At 42.3% G+C, this 27,401-nt stretch overlaps 3 protein-coding genes across 7 annotated transcripts; 2 read left to right on the plus strand and 1 right to left on the minus strand.

The window, feature by feature from the left end:
* Nucleotides 1-4,286, plus strand: LOC113003415 (vicilin-like seed storage protein At2g18540). 2 transcript variants are annotated; one of them, XM_026132698.2, is made up of 3 exons: nt 1-2,865; nt 2,958-3,069; nt 3,438-4,286. In XM_026132698.2, exon 1 carries the CDS (start codon nt 129-131, stop codon nt 1,215-1,217), a length of 1,089 nt encoding a protein of 362 aa, XP_025988483.2. In that variant the 5' UTR covers nt 1-128; the 3' UTR covers nt 1,218-2,865; nt 2,958-3,069; nt 3,438-4,286. The 2 variants fall into 2 exon arrangements, with proteins under 2 accessions (XP_025988483.2, XP_025988482.2); XM_026132697.2 differs by having other exon boundaries at nt 1-3,069.
* Nucleotides 2,744-5,208, plus strand: LOC105196404. Its single transcript, XM_039448468.1, has 6 exons — nt 2,744-2,865; nt 2,958-3,069; nt 3,438-3,493; nt 3,584-3,697; nt 3,939-4,106; nt 4,210-5,208. The coding sequence occupies exons 1-6, from the start codon at nt 2,744-2,746 to the stop codon at nt 4,298-4,300; spliced, it is 663 nt and encodes a 220-aa protein (XP_039304402.1). The 3' UTR covers nt 4,301-5,208.
* Nucleotides 5,123-27,401, minus strand: LOC105196368. Of its 4 annotated transcripts, none has more exons than XM_011162291.3 (6): nt 26,902-27,401; nt 19,330-19,411; nt 8,192-8,967; nt 7,787-8,107; nt 7,092-7,416; nt 5,123-6,782 (listed from the first exon to the last, which is right to left on the minus strand). In XM_011162291.3, exons 2-6 carry the CDS (start codon nt 19,396-19,398, stop codon nt 6,372-6,374), a joined length of 1,902 nt encoding a protein of 633 aa, XP_011160593.1. In that variant the 5' UTR covers nt 19,399-19,411; nt 26,902-27,401; the 3' UTR covers nt 5,123-6,371. The 4 variants fall into 4 exon arrangements, with proteins under 4 accessions (XP_011160593.1, XP_039304729.1, XP_011160592.1 ...); XM_039448795.1 differs by lacking the exon at nt 26,902-27,401 and adding an exon at nt 20,345-21,937; XM_011162290.3 differs by lacking the exon at nt 26,902-27,401 and adding an exon at nt 20,117-21,935.

Raw genomic sequence — 27,401 nt, forward strand, 5'->3', positions numbered from 1 at the left:
TTACTATATTCTCGTAGGATGCATCAAAATTGGATTTTTTCATTTCCACCGATGCTGAATACGAAATTTATTCTGCTAAGGATGTTGTGCAAAAAAACAGCTTCACAGAAATCTACAATGGCAATAGTATGGATCTACAATTAACTACCACTAAAGATAACACGCGCACAATGTTTGAGAATTGTTACGAGAACCACACTTGGCTGAAAACAAATTTGAGCAATTCGAGGAAAGCGTGCGAGGAAAGCAAGCGTCAACGTAACACCCCTGACACGTCAAGGGAAGTCAATTCAAAAAGAATCGGACGTCCGATCGGATCAGACATCGAAACTGGTCGCCGTGACGAAATCATCGGCGAGGATCTATCGGAAATGAACGGCGGTCGTTCGCTACGGCGCGGTGAAAAAACAGAAACGTCGGCAGGTGGAGCACGTAGCGACGACGGTACAAGAAATACCGACACGATGGCAGAAAGAATACGCGAGAAACGTGACAATAATCCGCATCAGCGCGAACTCGGCGAGGTCGAAGATAAGAACCGGCAAGATCGCCGCTCGGCTCAACGTGATGTGCAAGAAGAAACGAACAGATCGCAGATCGCGGCTGAAAAAAGAGGAGGAGGCAGAGATACGGAGGATGCGATGGCGACAGCGGCGGTGGAGGAGGAAGAGGTGAAAAGCGTCGGCGGGCACAGAAATCCCAGTAAGAATCCTTATCAACAACGTCGCGGGGAAGAACGCGAGAGGCGATTGCCGGATAGTAGCGCGGAGAAGATCGACCGATTGGATCGAGTCGAGGAGACGAGTAGTACGATGGAGATATCGGGGAAACCGGCCAAAAGGCTCGAGCGGGATGAGCGTAGTCGACGCGATCAACGCGAAGACGTCGAGGGAAACCCGACTGCTCTTCGAGATAGGAAGAAAGAAGAGAAGGATAAGGACGAGCAGGCAGATACGACGCTTCTAAGTAAGAGTAAGGGGCCTGGAAGTAAAAGAACGGCGGACTCAGTGGGAGACGTGGAAAAGGGACGCTCCGTCCTTAATGAAGAGAGAAAACTTCCTGTGAGCAACAGAAGGCGCCAAGGAGCGTCAACCGACCGAAGAAACGATTCTGGGGAGACGAGAAGTCGGGCGACTAGTAAGCGTACACTCGTCCAAAATATGGTACAACACAAAAATGGGACTGGGAAACATCGTTTCGCGAAGAAACAAAATTAAATTTTGATACGTTTGATATGCAACGCGTGCCATTGGTGAGACGCAGACGATCTGCTTAGAGCTAATTGAGATCGCTTCCGGCAATCCTCTCGTGCAATTATCAATCGTATTATCATTGTGTATCGCGGAACAATGCAATGCGATCGATTCTAGTTATCAGGCTTCAACTACAGAAAGATTTCTGTTGCGTGTACAGGCCCTTCAAATCCGATCAAGTATCAATTATCGAACGCGCACTTTGTGGAGCTTGGCTGGACCCGATTGCCGGTTACCAAAATCATGAGAAAGATCGTACGTTATGAAGCCAAACCAGCGAAGCCCGGTCTAGATTGGTAGGTAATATCCAGACGCGAAAAATGATACAATACGAATCGCATGCTACAAATAGTAACAAGCGTGTTATTCATCTACTATAGGATCACGAAGTTTATATCTATCAAAGTCTGATATCGCAAAGTTAACCCACAGCACGATATTTTAATGGAAAATTAATTTATTAAATATAAATTAATTTAGATGATTATCGCGAATTAGGTAAATTAATAGGTCGAGTGCTAATGAATTGAATTGAAGCAGTTTAGAAATAAGCGGGCTAAATAACGGGCTAAATAACGGACCAAGTAAATTATGTTACAGCCAACTTCGCACATGATTAGTTACTAACGAGTAAACAATTAGGCCGACGAAGTTAATGGAACGGCATCACAAACAAGCATGCATTTTAAGCCGCCGTAACGAGAGCCATGTGATATTGTGTAATTAATCGGCAAACGATACGGTAATTTGTTTGAACGTTAGGTCCAAAAAATTCGAGCTCAGAGGCATGAAATATTATGACGATGGATTAACGCTGTTTTCGAGATCCCATCCCGATGGTTCTGGCGAGTTGTTTTATCCCAACGGTGTATTGGCTATTAGAATCTACAAGCCGGAAAACCGGAAATGTAACTGAGTTATTTACATAATGCAGTTTACATAGAGTATTCCATTACTACCGGATGTTTCCACAATGATTCTTTGGCCTTACAGGTCTTTTAAGGAGAACGGAATGAGCGGTCCATTATCCTGACTTGATTTGTGTGTTGATTGCATGACAATTTAAGTGCTTCAAATTACGTTATTAAAATAACATGGTCAAAGTTTAAATTTTATCGAAAATGGAATTTTTAATGTTATGCAGATTCTCAAACATTTATGTCTCTATGCTGATACACAACCGTTATATTTCCTTCTATCATCCATGATTAATATTCGGTAATTTTGGAATATCTTGTGTATCAATATACATATATATGGAACACATAATACAATTAAATTGCGAATTTATCGTTGTCTATCGAAAAGTCAAAAACAGATCGAGATAATACTCTCTCGTTAAATATTCCACAAGATATATCGACTAACTTTGGCAATCCTTTGGCCGAAGCGTTTCGATTCGCGACGATCGCATTCGTAAATATCAATTCGGTCTCGGACCGGCTTTCGGGCGGGCTTAAAAAAATCGCTGCTATCGATTTCAAGACGATATGTATACTGTGTTCACGCCAGGAGGCAAAGACGCATTGGCGATCAAGAGGGAGTCTCAGATCTTGGCGATATTCGACAGCATGGGATACGGCGTCGTTTTCGACATGGACGGCGCGGCGAGGTTTGTTCGGAAAAAGAATTTACAAAGAATGTTTAATTACTGTCGAGGTGGCTCTCTCGTTCGCCAATTCAGGACTCCAATTACTTCTGCAGGCTGTCCTACAACCAGATCGGAGGAATTTTTACGGACAATCCCGCCGGTCTGCCCCTCGTTTGGACTTGGAACACGAATCCGAGGGAATCGATACTCGAGACCGTGTACACGGTGCGTGAACGAACGATGTTTATCGGAGCTTTTCCCTCTCTCCTTCAATATAGATTTTCGATCAATCATGAATAAGCGAATGGAGCTAAAACCTTTCATCTACTTTAACTTCTCCGTCGGATTACGGATTACGGATGGGAAATATGTAAAAACGCAACTTTTACGCGCGCGATTTTCCCAAAACTTTCCTAAATAGATTAACAAATTGTTTGTTCGATTTAAGAACTTGTTTGTAAAAAGAATAATATGGAATAAGAACAGAGAGAGATACATTATCTAAGAAAGATTTAATACTTTAAATGATACTATTGCTCGATAATCGATAAATTGCATGAAATAAAATAAAGGAGATTTTATTTCAATCATAGGAAAATTTAACCGATGAAATGAAATTTTTCCCACCGACTGACAAATCGGCGGAAAGGTGAGATGCTCTTTCAAAGACTTATGTACTTATATGGAGCATCGATGTTCACACGCATCATGTTCCGATTACGTTTGATTGGCTTCGCAGTTCCGGAAATGTTAAGACACCGATATCACCGTCCGGCTCGAGAAATAAGGAAAAGAAGGTCGCTGAAGTGCAGAAACCTGTTGTCGAGGAACGACAAGAAGAGGTCGGGAGCAAGTATGTCAAGCAAAAAAGTAGAGCGAATTCTATCCAAACAAAGCAGTCTAATTACGCCACATATTACCGTTCTGGAAATAAATTATAGCAATCGCGCGCGTATATTTTGTTAAGCGCATCTTTCTCTCGTTCGGAGATATTGTCCTACATAAAATGTTTTAAACGAATTAAATTATACGTGTTGAAAATTAATGCATTAGCAAATTACATATACCCGTCGTTCCGTTAATAATTGAAATTAATACATTATTCATGTCTTTAGATCGAACGGTAACCAAGAGTTTCCGAAAGAAGAAGACGTTCATCACATAAAAATAATGTGCATGAAATTGAATGAATTTTTTAGCCTGCGAATCGTCGATCGGAAGAATATCAGTTTACGGTTTTCTGCTAGAAATAAGAATATCAGGTTTCGTGATTACCTTGATTGATACCACATATACTTTCAGATACTTAATAATTTTATATAAGTTGATTATGATCTATTAATTATCTTCGTTTTACTTTAATAGGATAGAATTGGGTACAATTGTGAATTTTAATAAAGAAGTAGCATCTTACATGGTGGAAGCAAGTGATTGGAAAAGCGACGTGTTGAAGTAAGCCAATAATAAAGTTTCCGAATTGTACGCGCGAAATCTAAAAATAATCTTTGTCGCCCAGATGCAGATTCCAAGACAAATTGACCAAGAAATTGGAATCCGAAAGCAGTTTATACGATTTAGCTCAGGAGTATCGAAAAGTAAAGAGATTTGCGAAGGAACGTAAAGCTATGATCGCCAAATACAAACCTTTTTCCCAGATCAGCCGCGCCTTCAATTGATCGTGCAAAACTAAAGATTGTGTTGAATATTGTGAGCTTCGTGGTCGAAGAAGAAAATGCTAAGTACTCTAAAACTAATTATGATTTTTCTTTATCTACGTGATTCCCTAATTTACGTAAGGGAAAGATTACGTAAAGGTCAAGAAAAAGAGAAGAAACGCGCAGATTTATATAAATAAAAATGATCATGTAATTAAAATAATTCTCAAACAATTAATTGTAACGGATGTTTTGTGGATACATTTTTCGCGCTGGTATAATAACGTATACAACACATTTCGCGCATTGCGTGTGTGATCTCATACGTTTCATGTTTGTGTATGTATCGGAATGTATGAACGTGTTGTATATGTGTATGCGTGTATGTTACGTGTGTGTGTGTGTGTGTGTGTGTGTTTGTGTGTGTGTTTATGTGTGTGTGTGCTTAAAACACATACGTAAAACATATTCCCAAATTCCGGGAATATTCCTCGATGAAAACCTTAAGTACTAAGCGAAGTAAAGAAAGGGTAATGTCGTACAATTTTGATCAATAAATTAAGTTAGATCGATCGGAATGATAGAGTTAGAAAAAGAATAAAGAGAGGGAGATAATAAATAGAGTCTTCTCGTTAAATCTTAAGCGGCTTAGCGAGCGTTCCAAGGGGAGAGAGAGAGAGAGAGAAAGAGAGAGAGAGAGAGAGAGAAAGAGAGAGAGAGAGAGAGGGAGCGGAAGAGGAGAGGGAGAGGGCACACAATTCCTCGCCCTAAATTAAACTTTCAGAGGCTCGTTGCGTTTCGAGGACTCTGCAGCCCAATTTCGGGACAAACATGTTTACCGGGAGCGCTCGGTGAACCGCTTGAGATTTAAGAACGCGAAATAACGGTACCACCACCGAGCACCGCCGCCGACGTCGGCGTATGACGTCGAGCGTCGCGACGCGAGCTCGCGCGCGGTTCTCCGCGGAAGTCGCCAGCACGGGGCACGTCGAAACGCGATGAGGTACAACGAAGGCGGTAAGAAAAAACACTCGTTGAAGTATACGATGCGTGTATAAATAATAGCGCGTACACACGGTGATCGGAGAGACGCGAGAGCTGAAAGCGGGTCCTGAAGGGCCGTCTGACTACCCGCGCGGCTTATTTACAATGCCCTCCTTAGAGACTACTCTGGCGATTGCGCGATCGATCTCTCGCTCCCTGATACCGAGCTGCCCGCGTCGGGCAGACCGTCGAGTAATCGTCGAGAAATTACGTGAAAATTACGTTGATTGCTACGCGGTGACGCCGCGGTGATCACGAAGCGTCAACGGAGATCGACTCGCGATATTCATCACTGTGGCGCGCGCACCATCGATCGCGATGATTGGTAGAAAAAGCTAACTCCGACCGCGAGCGATCGGTGGAACGCGCGTCAGTGTGGCTCCTCTCCCCTCCCCTCCCCTCCCCTCCCTTCCGTTCCGCCACTTGCTCGTTAAATCGTCAGCTCGTCAGCTTCCGGGCTTCTTTTTATTTACACGTTTCTACTCCGTTTCGAAGATCCCCCTCGTTCTTCCTCGTTCGATCGAATTCTCGCCCTCTCAGCCTCGTTGTCTCCCTCGCTATTCGCGAGCGACGCGACTAGTAGACTAGACACGAACCTACCGGCTATCACGATGGAAGAGGAGAAAGAGGAGAGAAACGCGATTGCAACTTTCGACGAGGAGAATCTCCGACGTGTGGTGACGTGTTTCGAGAGTTTCGTTTCGGATGAAATAGCGTCGCGGTGCCGGTCCCGAAGCGTCGCCCGAGGTCGACGATCCTTCGGAGGGGGGATCACTTCCTTCTCTCCTGCAGTGAGTTTTTTTGATTTTGCGCACCGTACACGCCTCTTCAGTTGGCGACTTTCACGAACTCCGGATTCGGCATGCTGCAGTTCTCGGTCGCGTACACCGGATGAACGAAGCTGGTCCCGCCTATCGCGGCATTTTTGCGATCCACCGCGCGCACCCTGACGAAGAGGAAGGCCGCGACGAGGGAGGCGACCACGACCACCAGTAGCAGCATCACCAGACCGCCCACGAAACCTGGCAGGCTCATGCAGATCGTTTCCGGATCGGTGGACGCACTGGCGTTCTGTATGACCACGGTGGTGTCGTTGCTGGAGTTCGTTGTGCCTAGCGCGAAGTTGACGTCGCCCGGCGCGACCACTTGGATGACCCTTGAGGTGTTCACGTCCGTCATCTCTTGCGCCGCTCGTTTGTACACGTGGGTGGAGAACAAGGTCACCGTGTGATAGATATTCTGAAAATCGAGGGTAACCGTTGTAACATCGGAGAATATTCGCGTCATAGTAGGATACCGAACGGTATCGTATAACGCGTCATTGATAATGTATTCGCGACGAGCTACATTGCTAAATCGAGAAAGTAAGATGATAGCTCGACAAATATCTCTTGTTTCGAGAGGTATCGCGTATATTCTCTAAAACGCGCGCGTCTCTTAAATCTGCATTCTATTTTTGACGACGACTTCACGCCAGTCCTCGGATTGCTTTTATTGTTAACACATATTGACAAAAATAGAGGCTGGAACGCTCTTTAAAATACTTACGCTATCGTCGTCTTCGAGGTCATGTGGCTCGTCGTGCCTTCGCCTCCTAGCGCCTCTGAGCTCAGCCGGGAAACCTTCGACCGACCTCGGTCGACCTCCGAGGATGGCTAGATTACCACCTTCAAGCTCCTCGCTGCCGGCGGTTCCTTTTCGCTTCACAGTCTGGTACGCCGCCGAATGGCCGGGAAGAGGAGGCGGGGGGAGATGGATATTATCCTGGGGACTTTGGGGTGAGCTGCTCGACGTAGCATCACCCGGCGTCGAGCTAGGCGAAGAGGACGAGGTCTGTGCTTGTGGCGCCGGAACCACGTCCGGATTTGGTTCACTGTGACCAAAAATTCATTTATATTTTATGCTTTGCTACGATTCATATCACTTATAACGAACCTAGTTTCTGAATCTGTTCTTTTATAAAAGATATTTGGAAAATAAAAGAAGCATAGAAAATATAAAGAAAAGCCTCGGAATATCGTGGATCGTATAGAATGAAAGATGAATAAAAGTTAAAAAGGAAATTCTCTGATAATATCTTCAGATAAAATAAAAAAGAATCTTCAGAAAGATATTATAATTTCCGAACAAAAAAGTCTTAATGGAATCCGACAGATCTTCTTTTGCGCGACAAGATTTTAATGGACGCTTCGTGGAAAAGCTTGCTTCGATAATTACACATTAGTGCTCGTTCGCTTTCTCACCTGTACGCTCCGGCCGGTCCGCTGGGATGTCGCGGATCAGGATAAGCCGCTGGCGGTACACCGTATTCGGGCACAGGCGGAGCACCGTATTCCGAAGAAAGACCTTGCGAGACCGGTGCGCCATATTCGTGAGTAATGCCTCCGGCAGGTGCGCCATACTCGAGACCAGGATGTCCACACTTGGGCTCGGGGCAATTGTATCGGCAGACTTGAATCACGCATTGGAAGTGGACGTTCATGCTATCGGGGAACTTGAAAGCCTGGAAGTAGGCGAAGCTAACGACGGATGCGCTTGGTCCGAAGTTTTTGATCTTCTGGAACCTGCGAATGAAATATGACTTCGTATCTTTCTTCCTTGAGAAGCATATAGGCAATTGCAAATGTTATTATAACGCTAGAACTTACCTGGACATGATCTTCGGCCTGACCACACAACCGTACTGATCGACCAATTGAATCGGCGCCCTCTTGCCATCATGAGCGACGCAATTTCTCACCAGCATATCGAACTTGTTCTCGTCGTCTTTGATAGCCAGTACCATCGTCATAGTCTGACCGATCTTGACGATACCGGACACCTCGCTGGCCCAAGGACCCTTGCCGACCTGTATTTGCATCCAACACTGCAGGTTGTCTCCGAGAAAGTTGGCGGTGACGGCATGTAACATATCGACCTGGAACGGCCTGAAGGTGACCGCTTTCTCGTAAAAGTCGTACCAAGTACAGCGCAGCTTCCTCGCCTGATCCCACACCTCTTGCACGTACGGATCGTATTGCACGATAATTGTATTCTCTACGTAGCTACCGGACGGCGTCGGGGCGCCGTAAGCAGCCACGTTATGGTTCGCTGACGAGCTCATGCCGCACGAATTGAGGAAGATCTCGAAGGTCGCGCTCAGATGGCCGGTGCCGGGCTTCAAGTGGACGCAGTGCGGATCCGAGTAGAAGCCCTTGCTAAAGATCATACCGTAGAACGGCCGATCGAACTCGATGTTCACTCGCATGTGCGTTTTCTCGCACTGCACCTGCAGATGCTTGATTTGTGGAGTGTCGGGCGACGCCAGCGGCCAGTTCTCCTCGTGGGCGATCGGTGGGCCATACTGAGCCGGGGCCCCATAGACAGATCTGTGTTCCAAAGGTAACGCGCTACTGTCGACCAACGGTGCTTCACTCCGTACACCCTGATAACAGAAACGAACAACGTGTCTCAAAAATAGCGATTGAAAGGAAATAGAAGAATGAATCATGCAATTGATTTGCGGAATACTTGCTAAAATAGATTTAGAAATTCTGTGGATGCGAAGTAGGTGCGAACCAGATACAAGAATTAAAATGTGAGAGCGATTAATCATGAAACATGAAAGCAAAGTAGCATTTATCTTCCTGGCAAACTTTACATTAAGATACAGGTATGGCTGCTTGAGTGAAACTTTTTCAATTTGCGTATTAAGTATACAAATAGCGTAACGTGATTGCGATATGTCGCAACTCTGAAGACTCCTCGGCTGCATCGCAACAACGGGGCGGCGATTTACATGGGACACGTGCCCTTTTCGAGACGTGCCCTGCACGTACGCGTTTCGAAACTGTCCTGCGGTTCTTATAACGGAGATTCCACTAAAGTTTTAACCGAGTCGCGCAACGCGTGAACGTGACAAAAGGCAAAACGATTCGCCGTCTTTCTCAGTGTTTTCTCTGTCTTCTCTACTCCTTCCTTCCGACGACTCTTCGCAAGCGGCATACTTCTGCCAGACACACTTCGGTCTTTCTGGAATTACAATAAATGCCGCGAGTACACCTCCCTTCGCGTCCACCCACTTGTCGTCGCTCCTATTCCATCTGACATTAGAAATTCCGAATATTGTCGATCGCCATGACTTCACGGTCATTACCCTTTGCTATATTTTCCTTTCTCTTTTCTTTTTCACGAACTGTTTGTTTCCTCTCAGGGCAAGTAAGTACGTACAAAGAAAGAACAATTAGCAAGACTTGTAATTTTTAAATTAAAAATTTACTCCTATCCATTTTTAATTTATAGATTGATTTAGGTTTTATTAAGTAATATATACTAAATCACAAAATAAGGACAAGTTAGAATATCTTAATTTTATTTTACATTTCCATCAATATTTTATATTTTGATAAACCGATTAATCTCTCAATGTAATCTTTTTATCAACAACGATTAACATATTGATTTACGTGAAATATGAATCGTCGTTGACGCCTTGATGCCGGCACAAATATGTTAATAATGCTTGAAAATATGCTGACAAAAAAAGAACGCGACCGAAAACGCGTGTACTGTTAGCCAAAGAAACGATTCGTCGAGAGGAATCGAATACGGGCCCGCATTCAGAAGGTCGGACGACGAGCCCGGCCGACTCCCTCGGGCAATTTTGTATTCTGATTTGGCAGAATTGCAAGAGGGTAATTACGCGAATCTGCGTACCGAGACCAATGTCTTCACTTCCGCCGGGAGATCGTTCTAAATACGATTTTACTCGTAACAGTGCATCTATCGTATCCTTCCATGCTTTCCCCAATTTGACACGCAACTCTAAACACATTCCTCCGTCATTAACTTAATATCTATGTTAACATCGAGTGCATCTCACATTTGATTCCGCGGCACGAATCTCGTGCGGGCGCGTTAACGATTGAGTAAACGTGCAATTAACGTGATGGTACAAAGACAACGATTGTAAATTCGTAAATGGGTCTGAAAGATATTAGCGTGTTTCGTTGTGCAACAACAAGAAAATGAAGAGTCGCGCGGTAGGTGCAGTATATTCAGAGATAACTGTATTAAAACTAGATCTCGTCATATGCCAATTGCAACAATTTCCATTATGAGGCTATTACAGAAACCAAACGTTCGCGTTTACGCGTACGTGATCGTAAACTAGAACGCATAAATATCACCGATGATACAGTCGTTAATTTCTAAACAACACACACACACACACATACACACGTATATATATTATCGATTTGTATCTGTTAAATTATTAACATAAATTGATTATTAATAGTTTCATAATTAGTTATTTTAATACATTAATAATTAATTATAAATTTGTTAACATAAATTAATTAATATTAATGATTTCATCATGTACTATGTTTTTTGAAAATTGTAAACCATGACAATTTTTTTTAAACAAACAAGCTTCTACAATTGCTGCGAGGGTAATACGAGGTCTGTTGAAAAAGTTGCCAAAGTCCCCTTTGTCTTTATACTCGTATACCATTAAAACTTGAAGGAGTCGCTATAAAATTGTTTGGGATGTCCAATCTCGATATGGAGAAACTCAATCTGCCTCGAATCTTTTCATCTCTTCCTCGTCCCGATAATACGGTCATAACTTCCCGGAAAAACCGCGGCCAGTTATCCGCGCGAACTGTAATTTGGAGAATGCTGGTAATAAAGCGAGGGAAGTGAGCAAGAGGAATCGCGCATCGTGCATTAATCGTCAGACGGTACCGGTTGTGACAGCCGGATGACAGTGGCCGCCGCCGATTCACAATCACCGCGGAGCGCGGTTTGTAAACTGGGCAGGTCGACGGCGTACGCATACCTGTCCGCTTTCTTGTTCTACTTGCACCTGCGCCTGATCAGGTTCACGGACTTTCTGGATAGAAAAGTACGGGCGCGGAACCGGTCGGCGCGTATAATCGAAATCACGGTCCGCTACGATCGTACACAAAGTTAAATAAGCGCGGTTCTTTTCTTTCTGCCGGTCCGCCGAATTTCCAGCACGAACGCGTCTTAATCATGCATAGATCGGGGCGAGCTAATTAGTCCGTGAATATCCTCGCTAATGGCACGTCTGCTTACTAACTCCAACGTTATTACGTTTACCTCATCGAAGTTTTGCTTTATTTTTATCTTATTACACTTCCTTGTGTCACTCCATCAATCTTCTCGAGTATATAAATGGATTAGAAATACTATTACAAACTTCACGAATTGCAACGCAACGCTTCTAACATTCACCGAAAAATAACTTTCACGAGAAATCGTTAACCTTAATACCGAACCCAGTTTTCATGATAAATCGTTAATCGCGAGAAGTGCCTTGGCTTGTATAACTCGTATTTTACAACAATCCATATTTACAGTCAATGGTACGCTACGATTCAACGCGCGATAAAGAGAGCTTCGCTTATTGAAGCTGAGAAATCTTAATAAATACGAAACGTCGTAGTTGTATTTTATCGAATGGAAGGCGCAATTCAAATATCTCACATTTTCTAAATATACATGTATCGTAATTTTATGTAATTTTAAAGACAGTTCGAATTGACTTTTTATCTTCCTTTTTCTTAAACGCGACGCGCGCCACGGTCGGAGGACATGCCGTTGTCGCAGCTGGGGACTAATTTCACTTTTCCATTGTCATCCGCCAGACGACAAATTGTTCGCAATTGGACAACGTACTTTCACCGAATCGCGTGTGCAGAACGAGCGTCTTAATTGTCACGGATGTGACGCCTCGCGGTCGTTCGCGCAGATTCCAGAGGTTCCGCTTTAATTGCGCGCATTTTGCACAATAGCGCTATTGGTTGTGCCGTTTAACCGGCTGAGTGCCACACGGCGACTATCAGCGTCCGATATTTTACGCTGGCGATATTTTTATCTTCTCTTTACGTTGCATGCACGAAAGAGCTCGCTAATATCAACTTTCGAGGCAAAAATGTTGGGTTTTTAATTCAGTCACGTAAGCTTCTTTTGTATATTATTGTACACCCGAAGATGATATCTAGATTTTAACATTGTCTTAATCCATCTATAGACACAGCAGTAATAAGTACGTGGCATTTTAAAGAGATACAAACTTTTTATAAAAGTTGCGATCAAGATAAGTATCGTTTTTTTCTATTCGAAAGATATTCTAATTAGAGGAAAATTAGATCCACAGGCGGGACCGCGTACTTGCAAATTCGGTGGCTTTCTCTCGTTTAGAAAGCATGATATTTCTACGGGTCCACGCTTTAAACCCGGCCCGGTATCAAAAGAAAGATAACAAATTTTCACGGGGAGAAACTTCCGAGTCGTAACACGAGCGATGTCTCTTCGCCTGTATATGGTGGCGAAAAAGTAGGCCGGGTCAGTTAACGTGGACGCCGAGTACCTACATGTCGTATACGTTTCGATAAGGCCATTATGCGAAACGCTCGAGCATTGAAGCAACCGCGAAAAATCGATCGGCGTTGACTCACGTTTTGCGAAATGATATAACCGCGTGTTTGTCACGTAACGATTGCTCGATTGCGCGTTTGCAAGATATAATTGCACTCTGAGCATAATTTAACGAGGTTAATTTCCGTTAATTGTGACTTAGTTGTAATTTAGTACCAGTAAATTGAGAGTTAATAAATAATTATATACATATGCATGTACGCTGCAGTGATGCGTGTCGATAATATAAAACTGGAACGGACCGCGCCAATGATTTAGAGAAGTAAAAGGTGAAATAGAACATAAATTGAACGCTTATCTTAGGAGTAAAGTGTGAAAGAAACATTGATCGCTCCATTTCAGGGTGTTAATATTATCTGCAATCGACAAACGGATTTATACATCTTCACATCACGGATTATTCCTCGCTCTCTTGTGCCAAATCGAAGATTTACTTTTCATTAAAGAAAATCGTGGCAAAATAAGTAACATTGGGTAATCGAAGCGTAAAAAAACAAAATTATTTCAAGATTAAAGACAACAATGTTGCGATTGTGTTCTGTAGCTGGTTCACTTTTACAATAACGATACTTAACAGAAACGAAAGGGGTGCGCGTAGAGTGAGATAAATTCCAACGCTCCACACGGATTTAACTTACAGATTACCCCGCTTTGGGTAATCCTGAAAACCTAAATCGTCAACGTTTTGTTTTTTTTTTTTTTTTTTGAGGTATCGCGAGCGCGGGAAGACGATGATGAATCGCGCGATCTAATTAAGAGCAGGCGATTAATGCCGCGGCAATACATGGCGCGCACAAAGCGCGTGCGAACCAGGCTGAGAACCGCGACGGGCGTGCACTTTCGCGGAATAAAACTCGTCGGCCGGGATTTTAATTAAAGAGGAACACCGCTGTGTGCGCCGGGGCAGTATGATACGGCGATGCATCAAGTGCGCGAAACGTCACGGCCGCGCGGCGAATTCGGCGACGAGCAATCACGCAACTCTCCAGTGCTAACTTTTACCTACGGTTAATCTCCGCGACGTTCATTCGCGTGTCGATGACTCTCGTCGCATGGTAAAAATTTCATTCCGTAGGTACTAATTAATTTTAATCCTCCGCGCAACCCCGCGGGATAACACGGCGGTGTAAAATGATTAATTGGTCGTGGGAAATATTCACAGGCTTCAACACGACAAGAGATTGAAATTAAATAGTTAAGAAAAATTTATTTGTATAATAATACAATTTTTACATCGACAATAACAAGTAATGATTCTTTCTCGCGTTAAGGTAGTGCGTATATAATTTGAAAAATCCAATTTCAATGAATAATATATGGTACAAGGCGAACGCGGCGTTCTATATTTTCAGCTTCAACTTTTTCAATATCATCTAATTAAAATTGCAATGTTTATTACAATAATTTCTTTAGTGTCTTTATCAAGGCTCGTGTATCGAAAGGTATTTGATATTAATATTTGTTTAATTACAACAACCGACAATTAATTTGAGATGGAGTGCTTTAATGGCAGAGCTCTGTGTTATTGCCGTTCATAAAAAGGCAATTAAATTACTACACAGGCGGAAGTACAAATTAATTAAGAAATGATAGAAAAATTTCTTTCTTTCAAGCAAATTAGCGTGCAATTAAAATCTGCTCTAGAATAAAAAAAAAACATTGCTTTACGATTTGAATATCGCTACTAACGTCTTTGAAGTGCCATATAATCGTCTGTGGCGGTTGCCAATTATAAGATCGTAAAACAGTAAGAAACAGAGAAATCAATAAGAATATTGATGCAACAAAATTAATGATGGAATTTTAAGGAACTTAGTAGATATTCTGTTATTTCTAATCATCAGTTGTAGCATTTATACAAGAGTATTCTATAATTAAGTGAAAGGAAGAAGAGGCGTTATAATATACATCTTTATAGTTTAGACCTAGATTTAAAAATCCAGAGATTTGTGACACTATAAACCTGTTAAATAAAAAATAAGTTTAAAAGTCTCACATATAGCAAGTGCCTCACAAAAAGAAAATATTTATGTATTGCAGTATCCGCGGAGAATCTTTAAAAAATTTATAACAAAATCTTTCCAATATTTTTCGCATTTTTTCAAAGCGCATGGAACATGTATTTTATTAAACAAAGAAAATACAATAAAAATTGTATAGCACAATGCAAAACGATTATAGAATCATCATCGATGGTTAGTTGAAATGACATGGGAAAGGCCGGTAACGATTTTAAATTACAAGATCGCTAAGCTGGTTGCTGGAACGAGTGCAATGGGAAGCTCTGTGGTCGTCCACAAGATTGCACGTTGTTAAGAGTCGCAAATACAGGGAGCGGTTTATTCCCATTCATTACGACTTGTCAATGGCGGTCTGACAACGTCTAAGAAAACTTTCAATGCTAAACCACGCATATTAGCTCTTTAAAAGGCGGAGCACAATCACTTCCTCCTATTATATCTACTTCACCATTTTTAACCACATATTTTTTAATCTAGTTTCGTCATACTCCCGCGGAATGCGCGTAATGATATAAAACGTTGTGAATAAATGTTATAAATAAGGATTAAGAGTATGTGATCTTTTTGGTTTCTATTCGTTCTTCTTTGGAAACGATGCAACTACATTCGTATGCTACTCTCGTATTAGATTTCACAGGTCGTGACATGATTCAGCACATCTATTTTGGATTGCTTTCTATCCCATCTTACGTACGGCATTAAAGGAAATAAAAACTTTAAGAGAGAAACAAGGATCAAAGATATTATAACTTGAATACGTTAATCGCGCGAAGACTATAACGGGAGAGAATTGGACAGAGCTGCATTAATTTCGTGGTACATAAATCATAGGAATTTCACATTCCTATTCGTAGACGTACGAAAATGACAGTGCCTCTAAAGATTATTTAAATTAATTACTTCCGTCGAAACTATGAACAATGTTTGCTAACAGTGGTCGAAAGAGTTCGAAATTAGTAAAATTTATTATGCATCATTAAAAGAATTAGTTTTGAGAAAACTACATTTAATATTTTATTTCGGTAATATAAACTTTTTAGTTACTGTCATATTAAGATTAGTTCATTTATTATCGCATTTTGTAAAGAGCTTTAATTTTTCTATTTGTGAAACTCTTATACTTATTTCTTATTCAGCAATTTTATAATGTCACAAATCTCTGGAATTTTAAATCTAGGTCTAAGCTATAAAGATATTTATGAGTTACTCTCGTATTAAGACTTGTCTACTTTAAGTCAAAGCAGCGACAAGAGATTTTTCAAATACCTCTGCGAAGCTAGCAATTTTATCGATCGTTTGATACGAATGATATAAAACCGATATTCACTTCACTACATAATCGGAATGAAGAAAGAGGGAAAGAGAGGGGGGGGGGGGGGGGGAGATGGAATGAATAGAGGTAGTAGGAAAGAGAAAGACGAGAATGATGATGGAGGAAAAAGAAAAAGCGTGAGAAGTCGCGAGAGGTGGGAGGACGAAGGAGGTAGCTGGTGAACGATGAAGAGAGAGAAAGAAGAAGTGAAGATAGTGGGAAACAGAAGGAGAGAGAGTACCGTCTAGAGAGTATAGTTGAAAGAGGGCATTGCGTCCGGCGCAGTGACCTACTATCTTCGGTTCGACGGCTCGGCTATGTAGTCAGCGGTTAGAGTGTGTAGCGTACACACAGAGGAGGCACGCACGACAAGGGTACACAACAGGTACACAAGAGGCGTAAATGTGGATGCGCCGGCCGCGTATTTCCTCCTACTTTATCTTCCGCCGCCGTCGTCCGACGGCCTGTGCATTCGGCGTTATTATATCGGCGTACTTCTCTGTCGCGCCGCAACGCTGCGCGGAAAAAGGAAACACGTAAATTATAGCGTGTATGTGTACCAGCCCTCCTGCCTCCCGCGGTGCACCCGACGCGGCTCACCGCCTCTGTTTGCTCGTTTCTTCGATAAATCTCGAAATATTGAAGCCAATTACAAATTGGATGGCCTAACGCGCTAGTTTCTCGCGGCGTGACTCCTATTTGATTCCCGCCGGTGGTTTTCTCCTATTAGTTATTATGTTAAACGTCGTTACGCTCAACATCTCTCCCTCTTTACTTATGTCTTGTTATCGAGAACGACAGGCGTGTAATACAGATATAAATAATACAAGTGTACGAAACGAGCACGGAGCATTTAATTTCCGTGGTCACAAGATGAAACGAGAGCTTTTCTTTCTTTTTCAAAATTAAATGCATATTGTTGTGTTGATTAGCGCGAAATCTCTTTAATCAATCATTATTTTCTTCGGAGTTGACGCTAACACGATTTGTCACGATTAATTGAACTATTGAAGCAATGCTATGCTAATGCGTTATACAAAATCAATTTATAATCAATTTATATACACAGAAAAAAAATAGTATCAAATTAACAATTCATTGTTTTATATATAAGCAAGAATATAAAATTTTCCTGGTAGAATTTTTGCTTACACGAAGAAAAGAATTTTCTTTATGTAAGCAAAATTGTGTCTGTTCAAGATTATAAATTTTTCCAAGAAGATTTTATATTCTTGCTTATATATGAAACAATGAATTGTTGATTTAATAATAATTTTTTTCTGTGTAAGGCGTAGCGTACAGAAAAACTTTTATAAAAATAAAATCCGCAAAACACGATAACAGAGCCCCTAAGAATAGAATAATTTCTTTCAAAATCGAACCGCTTGCCTGCGTTTTATTTTTTACCATGTATGTTGCATTACGTGTTTTAGCAAACGCGATGAAAATATAATAGGAAAATACATGATGTAATTATTACGAGTAAGATCGCACGAAGTAATTGCCCTATCGAGGATGACCTTTCGGAAGCAATTAATTCACTTCCCACGCAAAGAAGTGAATTCCCATATGTGCGAAGACAATCAACCGGGGGATCATCACTCGTTAACAAACGTCCCCGCGAGCGTATCCGTATTTACCGATTATACGACGCGGTCAAGCCGCTTCATTCAGACTTTTGCTTCAGAAAACATCAGCGTCGCGGCTATATATGTGGCACAGGCAGAGCCCGCGGCTACGGTGATTCCTCTTAAGCATTAACTTAACGTCGTGTTGATTCTCGGCCAGCGGCACGTGCACACGTCGCATAGCGGTCCCGGAGATACGCCGAACATCAATGGAGTATCACTTTTTGCCGGGGACCGGGTGAATTTTTTAACGGTTACATCAGTTTTTTAACGGTCGTCGAAACGCCGATCGTCTCGTCAAGTACACATCTCCGAATTTCTCGAGATCGCTAATTCCTCGCGAATTAGCATGTCTACGCGTGAAATGGTGTCCCTTTTAACGTAGAGAACGGTGAAGTAGATTCGAGGATTCGAGAACGCTTAGACCCCGAGTAAAGTTTTCAATAAAAAGAAGAATGCTCTCTGGGCGAGCTCTCGATAAATACCGGGGATATTTGCGAATTCTTTTAGTTTGAGATATTTCCGAGGAAGGTCGATTATCCGGAAATTAGAGGACGCGTAAAAAAAAAGATTCCTGTAATCGTTACTATCAGTGAAATTCATTGTACTGTGTATATTATGTACGTGCTTCTACTTGACAGATTTAATCAATATTGCCTGCGAGCGTACGACGGGTTGCAGGCTATAATTATGGAGCGTTGGACACCGCGTCGCGCCGGTAATTCTATTTCTAAACGTGTATAATTCACCAAACGTCGCAAAACGTAAAGATACAATGTACACACTACAGGTGCGTAAATAACTTCACCCATTTTACGTGGCGCGGCATAACGGTTACCGTATTAACGACCTGTCTGTCACTCTGAAAAGGGGGAGAGAATACACTCTAACCGCGAGTAGTAATCTTCGTTGTTCAACTGAGAATTATTGCGCAGTGAAATTACAATGTCGATCGTCGTGGCATGCGAATTTACCGTGAGGCATTATCAATGTATCGCGCGACGCATATAGGCGGGAATGCATCAATCGGCCTCTCGCGAAATTAGAAAATTGACATTGTGTTCGCCAGATTAATTCCTGCAATTTATTTGCGGGATAAATTGACGGAATTTCAATATCAGTCTTTATTATGCCTATGTTGTTTTATTTCGAAGAAAGTTAATTAAATGAATGAATTAAGCATGTGATAATTTAAAACAAATTAATTAACAATTGTTAAAAATTTTAAAAGCTAAAGCTTTTTGATATTTTATTCTTTTAAGAAGTAATAAGCCAAAATTTATGAAAGTACTGCTTCATGCCCGAGTTACAGTTGTTAATATACAGGAAAGCGATTTAATTCTAGCTTTAATTTTTGAGAAAGTAACATCACTCACGGCCAATAGTAAGGGCAGCAATAAGAGAAAAGCTGTCTTCCATATATTCCGCCACGTCCTCTCCATCATGTGCGTGTCCTCTCTGTAAAAAGAAATAAACCTGAAAAATTGATAACTGTATTACCGTGAGCCTCGTGTCATCTATCGATCTGAAGAGAGGATAAATTTTTGAACAATTTTTGATCGACGATAACATCGATTCACGTCAGTAAGGCGACATTATTTATGAAAATAGACAGACTCGATGACACATCATAAAGATTGTAACATAAATACGTCAATTAAATAATTTTGATAAATATCAATTAAGAATACAAAAGCAACAACGTGAACAACGGGTAATTTTGTCGCCGGTCAAACACGCGAATGTCATGTATACTTGTCAACGAAAAACGTTACGCAATGAGCATTTAACCCACATACTCAGAGCACGGGAATTTACGCTCGAAAGCGCTTCAAAATCTAATCCTAGAAACAAATCTACACTCGCGCAATATCGCATAAAATCACCACACACACATTCTATAGGGTACAATCACAATCCGCAACGAGAGGTAACTAATTTTATTTCACGAAAGTGATCCGTGACGTATGGGTTACTCGACCGTTTATCGAAATAGTAAGTTCACGTGAAAATTTGCGCAGGTACAACGATACCCCGGGGCTCAACTCGTCAGATAATATCTCTCGCAAACATACGAAAGCACGCGTGGTTACGACAGCTCCCTTTGGAATGCGGAACGCATTCGGGACCAGTCTTGCGGAAGAAGGACATTAATCGATGCACCTCGTTGCGTGTTCTTCCGGTTCCTGGGCGCCTCGTTCTATCGAAGAAACCCGCGATCACTTGGACGATCCCCCCGCGAAAACCACCTGCTTTTCCCCCTTAACGAACCCGCGAATGCACCGACCGCAACGGGAAGGCTCCAACAACTCGCGTCAGTCGATCCTCATCGGGCCCGCTGCTACGCGCTTTTCGCTTCGTTCTTTTTTTTTCTTTTACTTTTTTTTTTACCGTCGTGCTCTCGTGTGCGACCGCAAGGATTCGACGGGCCCAGAGGTGATTTTCCTGGCCGACGGGGACCGACTGAAGGTGCGAGCCACACTCGTCTCGGCCACGAGCCACGTCCCAGTGACCTACTGAAGATCTCGATCGCGCTCGTCCATCGCCCCTCTCGCCCTCCCTCCCGAGTACGACGTAAGGCCCAAACAGGCCCACCGTCGACGGCATTGCTCCCACCATTGCGCCCGATTGCTCCTGCTCTTTTTTTCACTCGCGTTTCTCCCTCTTTCTCTCCTCCAACAGCGGGTAGAGAGACCTCACGGCACAGGTGAAAGACACGCGCAGGACGAGATATCCGCGTCACGCGTCTCGACTGAAGTTTTCATTAAAAAAGAAAAAAAAAGATTTTCAATGAAAAGGTTAAAATTAGAAATGCCGTAACGAGAAAGTGACGTAAGTGATGTTCGCTGCAATGTACAACGCTTCCACTCCGAATCTCGCAGTAACGAGTTCTGCAGCAGCATGCAGCATGCAGCATGCTTCCATATGCACCGCCAACCGGAACGCGAAAGCCACGAAGATTACGCGTGAAATTTTGGCGCGTCCGCACCGCGAGGAAACTTGAAATTTCTGGCGCAAACGATGCAGCACGGTGCAACGATCGAATCGTCGCAGTAGGAGATCGAAAGTTTCCTCATCAGCTTTTTTTTCGAGTCAAGCGGAATCTCGGGACGAGAACCGTCCGTCGTGAGGTCGTCGTCGCGACGGGGAGCGAAGAAATCGGGAAGAGAAGATGGGGGAGAGGAAGACGGAAGCTGCTCGTCTGGGATACTCGACTCGTGACTCGAATAACACGGTATCGCGGCACGAGATCCCAAGATGGAAACCAGGAGAGGCGCCTCGCCGCGAACTGGCTGGCTCCAATTTCAAAAAATCGCGCGATGAAATGGCGCAAGTCCCCCGTTGAAACCGGGGCGCATTCCTCCGCTTGAAAATTGAGTCACGACACACGGACGATTGCTGATCTTTCCTAAGTCCAATTTCGCGAATCGTCTCCCGGACGGCCGACATATATCCTGGTGTCGGGGGTAAAGGGTCGCCGCGAGCAATGCACAAGATTTCGTAATACTCGCGCGGAATACGGAAGCGACTTGCACTACGTTTGTCGCGATTTTCTCATATACGGATTTCCTCCCCGCACAGGCCTTTATTTATCTTAATTCGCGCAATTTGCGCAACACCCCGCGATGTCCAACATTACGTTCAGTAGTATCATCGAAAGGGATATGGCTGTTCGTTTAATGGCTGATCGGAACAAAGGAACTTATCTCGATAAATGATTATTTATGAGTCGGATGTGTGCCCTCTCGTGGACTCGCGTCCGCTCACTCGCATTGTTCGACGCTTTCATTTTCGTTTCTCGAAAACTTCGCGACAGCGCTGCATTCGTCCGCATTTGCGTAATGCCGCGACCGATAAGAACGAGACTCGAAAGCTAACCGGCAGCAATGGGTCTGGCCTAGATTTCTCACCCGCATGGGTGCTAACTCGTCCATCCGGAAATGGCTTATGGTAGCCGACGTACGCCGGGGGATAACGATACGGTAGATAATACGCGAAAGTGCGAGTGAACGCGTTCTCCTTCGCGTACGCATATTTCTTTTTCTTCTTTTTCTGTTTTTTCCTTTCTTTCCTTTTCTCGACGTTTGATTTCCCGAGCGCGAAGATTGCGGCGCGGCGCGAATATTTCCGGTAGGCCGATCCCCCCCTCGCATGTTTTTATTCTAGCCAAGTACGCGCGAGACTCGTTCAATCTCCAGGTTTCTACGGTATAAAAAATTTGTATATTCCGTAATATCGCAATTTATCGAACATCATGTCAGATTAAGGATGTTTCCAGGTAATAACGCGATGAGCGGTGCATTATTGAGTAGACTAATGTTATCAGAATGCTGATTCACTTTAATAATTTGGCTTGATCAAAGGGGACTTTTCGTACTGCCGTAACCCCATGTCTAAATGCGAGATCATTACAATTATGGAAAGTGAATTGTACAATCTATTGACATTATTTGTCGTCGAACGATCATATTCATAGGTAGTTTTATTCGAAATATTAAACCGGTATTTGAAAATTCTGTGGGTCGTTCCCCTTTTTTTCTTTTTATTTTTATCTGAAAGGGATATCTTTCATTCATCGAATTTTTTCACCCCAATAATTTTTTCCCCCCTTTTAGCCAACCAATTGGCTTTTTATCTCTATAGTATGCGAAATCCTTTATTCGTTGGATTGATGTAAGTAACTATATCGAATTTGCCGTATTAAAAGCTTTACGACAAGTGTCGACGAGACATATCACGAAACAGTCGACATAAAAAAAAATCCATGATTTCCAGTCAATCACTACGAAGCGTCACTTCGTTTCTTCGACCATTTAGTCTGGACGACTCGTCCGTCGTGCTATCACGAACTGGTATAAGTTTAGTCGAGGCTGCGCTAAATCTCCATCGTCCGTCTGCGGGCAATAGTTACCCCATTGGGTTCCTTACGTCGCGCACGATTCAGGCCAAATTCGATCAGCCAATTATATTCTTCTACTTGAATTGCCTCGACTGAGAAGTTCAATCAGGGACACGACATTTTAGAATCAACCAAACTAGCCTGGATATTTATGTGATTTCAGCGAGATGTATTTTTGCAACCTTAATCCTAAATGATTAATTTAACGACGATTATTTGACACGGCCACGAATTATTGCTTCCTTGTGATAAAATTTTGTTTTTAACGTAATATTTACGTACATCATTTATTACAAATTAATAGCTACTTATAAATTTAATTGTCAAAAGCAATTTTCAAAATTTTTAAATAATTTTGGAAGTATTTTTTCCTCAGCAATCAAAACATAATTTAAAAAAAAAGATTCTATATTTTTCATGTGTATAATTCTCAAAAACTTATATATTATATTTTTAATAATGTATCAGAAGAAAGTCGAGCGTGATTATTATGAGTATCACGTACAATGCACGTGAGCAACGAAACGAAAATCCGGACAGACTCGCTGATGTTCCAAAAAAGTATATCTATAGAAAGGCAGGCTATTAAGAGAAAGCGGCCTCGAAAATTAATCCTTGCGATCGTGGTGCCCTAACAAAAATCGTGAGCCCATGCGAGATGAACTAGTCCAAACAGACTCCAAGAATATTGTTTCACAAACCCAAATTTTCCAATGACGAGGATCTTCCACAGAGAAAAGGAGAGGACTGCCTACTTACTCGCGCTATAAAATCCGGTATTTATGTGTACTCCAGCATTTACATATGCATACACACATAAGCGTCCGTGACTCTCGAGAAACCGTACAATCCGGCAGTCTGAGAAATAGCCAAACGAAGAGTCTGATATCCAGGAGAAAGAAGGACAGAAAGAGAGAGAGAGGGGGGGGCAAGAGGGAGAGAGGATGACATTTGTAGAATCTAAGATGTATGCATGCGAATAAGAGAATCCTGTTTTGAAGTACGTAACATAAAGGCGGCGGTTTGCCGACGTGAAATCCAAATATGAACAGGTTTTTAATTTTAAAAAGCAATTTCCTGTGAATTAATCACTTGAGAATTGTTAATCAAAGTATACAGCGTAATATAATACTGTATTGAAATATACTTTTTATTTTATTCATTTAATAATATCATATTAATATTATTAGCAGTTATATATATTTTATTTTGTTTTCGCCTGAAAACTCATTATATATAATCAGATAAGTGATATATATATATATATAGTTTCATTCATAAATTTTCATGTCAATATATACAAGGACATGAGGAGAGCGAGAGGAAAAGCAAAAGGACAAAAATGTGCAATGAGTTATTTATAAATATACATTGAAATAACACTAAAAGTATGAGAAAGCGATCGGGTGAAGCAATGACCTCGTTTCTTATCATCAACGCATAATTACTGTTGATTTTCTTTTGCTAATCAGAAAACTGATTACACAATCACGCTTAGCCGAGTAAAGAAAAAGACTTCCGCAAACATCGCGTATTTTGTGACTTGCATACTAGCGTGGAGTCAAATTTAAATCAATAATACTGTATTGCACAACAAAATAAATTTGATAAAATATTTATAATTATTGTATAATTCTAAGTTTCTTTTATTCATATCGGATTGGTTCTTTGAATTTCCATTAATTCTCTAAGTGTATTCTAGTAATTCTCTCTTGGAGATTCCAGTAATAAAAGGATAGAATTGGTTGATCGAATGAGTAGATTCTTAATTTGTCCAACGTATGAAAAATAATGCTCGAAATATAAAGAAAGGCAAAAATATCATTCGTTATATTATCGCGAAGAAAACTTGCCTTACAACGGCCAAGTTCCCTTGGCCAAGTTTCGTTACGGAAATGAGATATCTGGCGATGCATCAGTCCCTCCTTTCGCGTTATTATTTTACCAGGCCGTGTGGTGCAACCCTTTGTTCGCCACATGCGTGACAGGTGTGGGCTCGTGACGTAACACCGGTACCGTTATACGCGCGGGACGTACTCGCCAGGTGAAACCCTATAAGAATGTGACGCGACACGGAACACCATGAGACCGCCGTGCGCCAAATTCAGCGCTCTCGTGAAAGTGACTCGAATGAGAAGGCTCCGCGCAATAAACCGCAACCGCGCGATCGAGATATTTATAGCGGTACTAGATTTTTCTGCATGCATCATAATTCACGAATCGTTCCTTCGGATCTCCGTAGAGAAACTGGGAAAACGATGTACATACATACGAAGCATAGTCACTCAATTCTTTATTACTGCGTGTATGAGATTAAATTCGAATAACGTACTACTACGGCGATAATCTCTCAAATAATTGAACAAGTAGATAAGTTATAATTTACATTGCTTGAAAATAGTATTAATTAGTATATTTTATTCAATTCTTTCTCTCGCTCAAAATCGACTTCATTAAATTCGATCAATTATTTATTTTGTTACTTCTAAAAATGATAAAAATTTGATTACGTATGAAATTATAAAAGAATCTTTCTCATCGTAATTTGAGAATATCTATAACAGAATTATATTCGTGATAATTGATTGGCAAGATTAAATTAATTCATAAATGCTAGCTTTATCGCTAGATTTAATCATTGTAACAATTATACTATAATTGAAATTCTGTTGCGTTAACTTTTTATCTCATTGAAAATCAGATGATTAAAATCGAACAGAGTTCGCCAAAAGTCGCGAGAGACATCTCCACCGTTCTTACATGTGACTGACCATTGGCCAACTGACCATTGGCCAATGAACAGATTCCAGATCCGTTCTGCTGAGCGCATGAAATTGCACTCGGTGGCCTTTCTAAGAGCGTAGGAACTATCACGATACGTTGAATTTCAACGGCTAACGAGCCCCGTCGCGATCACATAATCGCGCCCAGAAAAGCGGAAAATCATGCCGCGACAAAAGGTATCTATGGAAACCTGGTAGAAAGCATAACGGACTGTTGCGCGGCTAAGGGGATCAAAGGATAAAGTTCAATCGCCTCGTGTGCCATCCTTCGAAAACTATCACTCGCTTTCTTTCTCCCTCCGGCTAATCAACTTGATTACTATTAATAATAATCACTAAAGCTTCATTGCAACGAACGCCTTTCTACCTGACCAGTCGAGCTCATTACTCAGTGTCGGATTAATCGAGTGCGTATATCGATTTCGTTCGAGCGCGATCGCGTCGCGGATGTGTTGGAGCATGACGTTTCCCATCGCGGAGTTAGACGTGCGGTCTCATCTTCTCTCGCCTCTTTACGAAACGCCGCGTCGCATAGCAGATGGTCTCCCTCTACCTACGCGCGGCCTTATTCCTCCGACATAGAGCCGGAGAAGGAAGGACGCGCCTCTCCGCGAGGAGAGACGCCAGTACGCTGACACACTGACTCGCTACCCCACATACCCTTTTGCCTTTTCGACGTGTGCTCGCGCGAGACCACGCGCGCGAGTGGGAGAGATGTGAGAGAGAGAGCGAGAGAGAGGAGGGAGTCAAAGAGGAAGCGTTTACCGGCGCTCTTCTCTTCCAAGCGACCAAGAGTGTTGCCGACGTGTTTCGCCGTGCTTTCGTGGATGTCGAAGGAGAATTTGAAAATTTTCAGCACGTTTACCGAAAAGACAACACCAAATTCAATATTTAAGTAACGCGCGTGCAAATTCCAGAACCGAGGAAAATGTAATCTTTGACGGGGAGTCCAGCGTAAGCATCGACTAGTTACTCGATAAACACTGTGTATAATAAGCACCTGCTGCTTTTTTTTCTATCGTAATTGAAAAAAATTCCAATATCGAGTGACAGAAACGGAAATGTATCGCAGCTGGTTTTTAGCGGCGATACGAAACGTTAGACAACTGTTCGATGAGCACTGTCTCATCCGCCGTCGCGTCTTACTTTCACCGTCGAAAATGCAATTGTTGTGTCCACGAAACGTGCGCATATCGCACCACAGTTTATCAGGCAGTCGCGTCACTGATCACGTACCGAATAGCACATATCAAATGATCACAAACCTCTTTTTCCTCTTCGTGGTTCAGCGGGCAGCTCGATATAATCCTATTGGCACACACACTTGGCACTTGTGACTTCTTTCTTGCCGCGTGTCCTTCCTTATAGACCGCGTTCCTCTTCTTCGCTAACGGCTCTCCCACCTTTGGGGCCGGCCGAAACGCTCGAGAGGGAAAGATATCTATCTTTTTCTTTTTTCTTTCTTTTTTACGCGGTTGGAGCGCCGAATGAAAATTATTGTTGGTACTCGGTATGAAATTATCAGATATTCGATTCGTTTGAAAGACACCGGTGACTTGGGCGAGTGCGTTAGTTGTGAGCATGCCTGTAACGACCCGCGGCCTATATACTCTCCCCTCTCGAAGTCGTTTGGCTTTCACCAAAATCCACCTCGGCCGTTTCGACGTGCTCGTCACCTAGCGGAAAATCGAATTCTGCCGCGTCGAGTCGCCGATTCCCTTTTGAAAAAAAGAAAGGACCAAGTGCCCATTCTCCGAACCGTCTC

This window comes from Solenopsis invicta, chromosome 4, assembly GCF_016802725.1.
Source record: "Solenopsis invicta isolate M01_SB chromosome 4, UNIL_Sinv_3.0, whole genome shotgun sequence".
NCBI lineage: Eukaryota > Metazoa > Arthropoda > Insecta > Hymenoptera > Formicidae > Solenopsis > Solenopsis invicta.

Excerpts from the sequence above, each read along its gene's own strand:
- LOC113003415 (XM_026132697.2), top strand. The coding sequence starts at position 129 with ATGGATCTACAATTAACTACCACTAAAGATAACACGCGCACAATGTTT.
- LOC105196368 (XM_011162291.3), bottom strand. The coding sequence starts at position 19,398 with ATGATGGAGAGGACGTGGCGGAATATATGGAAGACAGCTTTTCTCTTA. Across the intron at positions 8,108-8,191 it reads AGGCCGAAGATCATGTCCAG|GTTCCAGAAGATCAAAAACT; the intron begins GTAAGTTCTAGC and ends TTTCATTCGCAG. Across the intron at positions 7,417-7,786 it reads GGACCGGCCGGAGCGTACAG|TGAACCAAATCCGGACGTGG; the intron begins GTGAGAAAGCGA and ends TTTTGGTCACAG.
- LOC105196404 (XM_039448468.1), top strand. The coding sequence starts at position 2,744 with ATGTATACTGTGTTCACGCCAGGAGGCAAAGACGCATTGGCGATCAAG. Across the intron at positions 2,866-2,957 it reads GACATGGACGGCGCGGCGAG|GCTGTCCTACAACCAGATCG; the intron begins GTTTGTTCGGAA and ends TTACTTCTGCAG. Across the intron at positions 3,698-3,938 it reads CAAGAAGAGGTCGGGAGCAA|ATACATTATTCATGTCTTTA; the intron begins GTATGTCAAGCA and ends TAATTGAAATTA.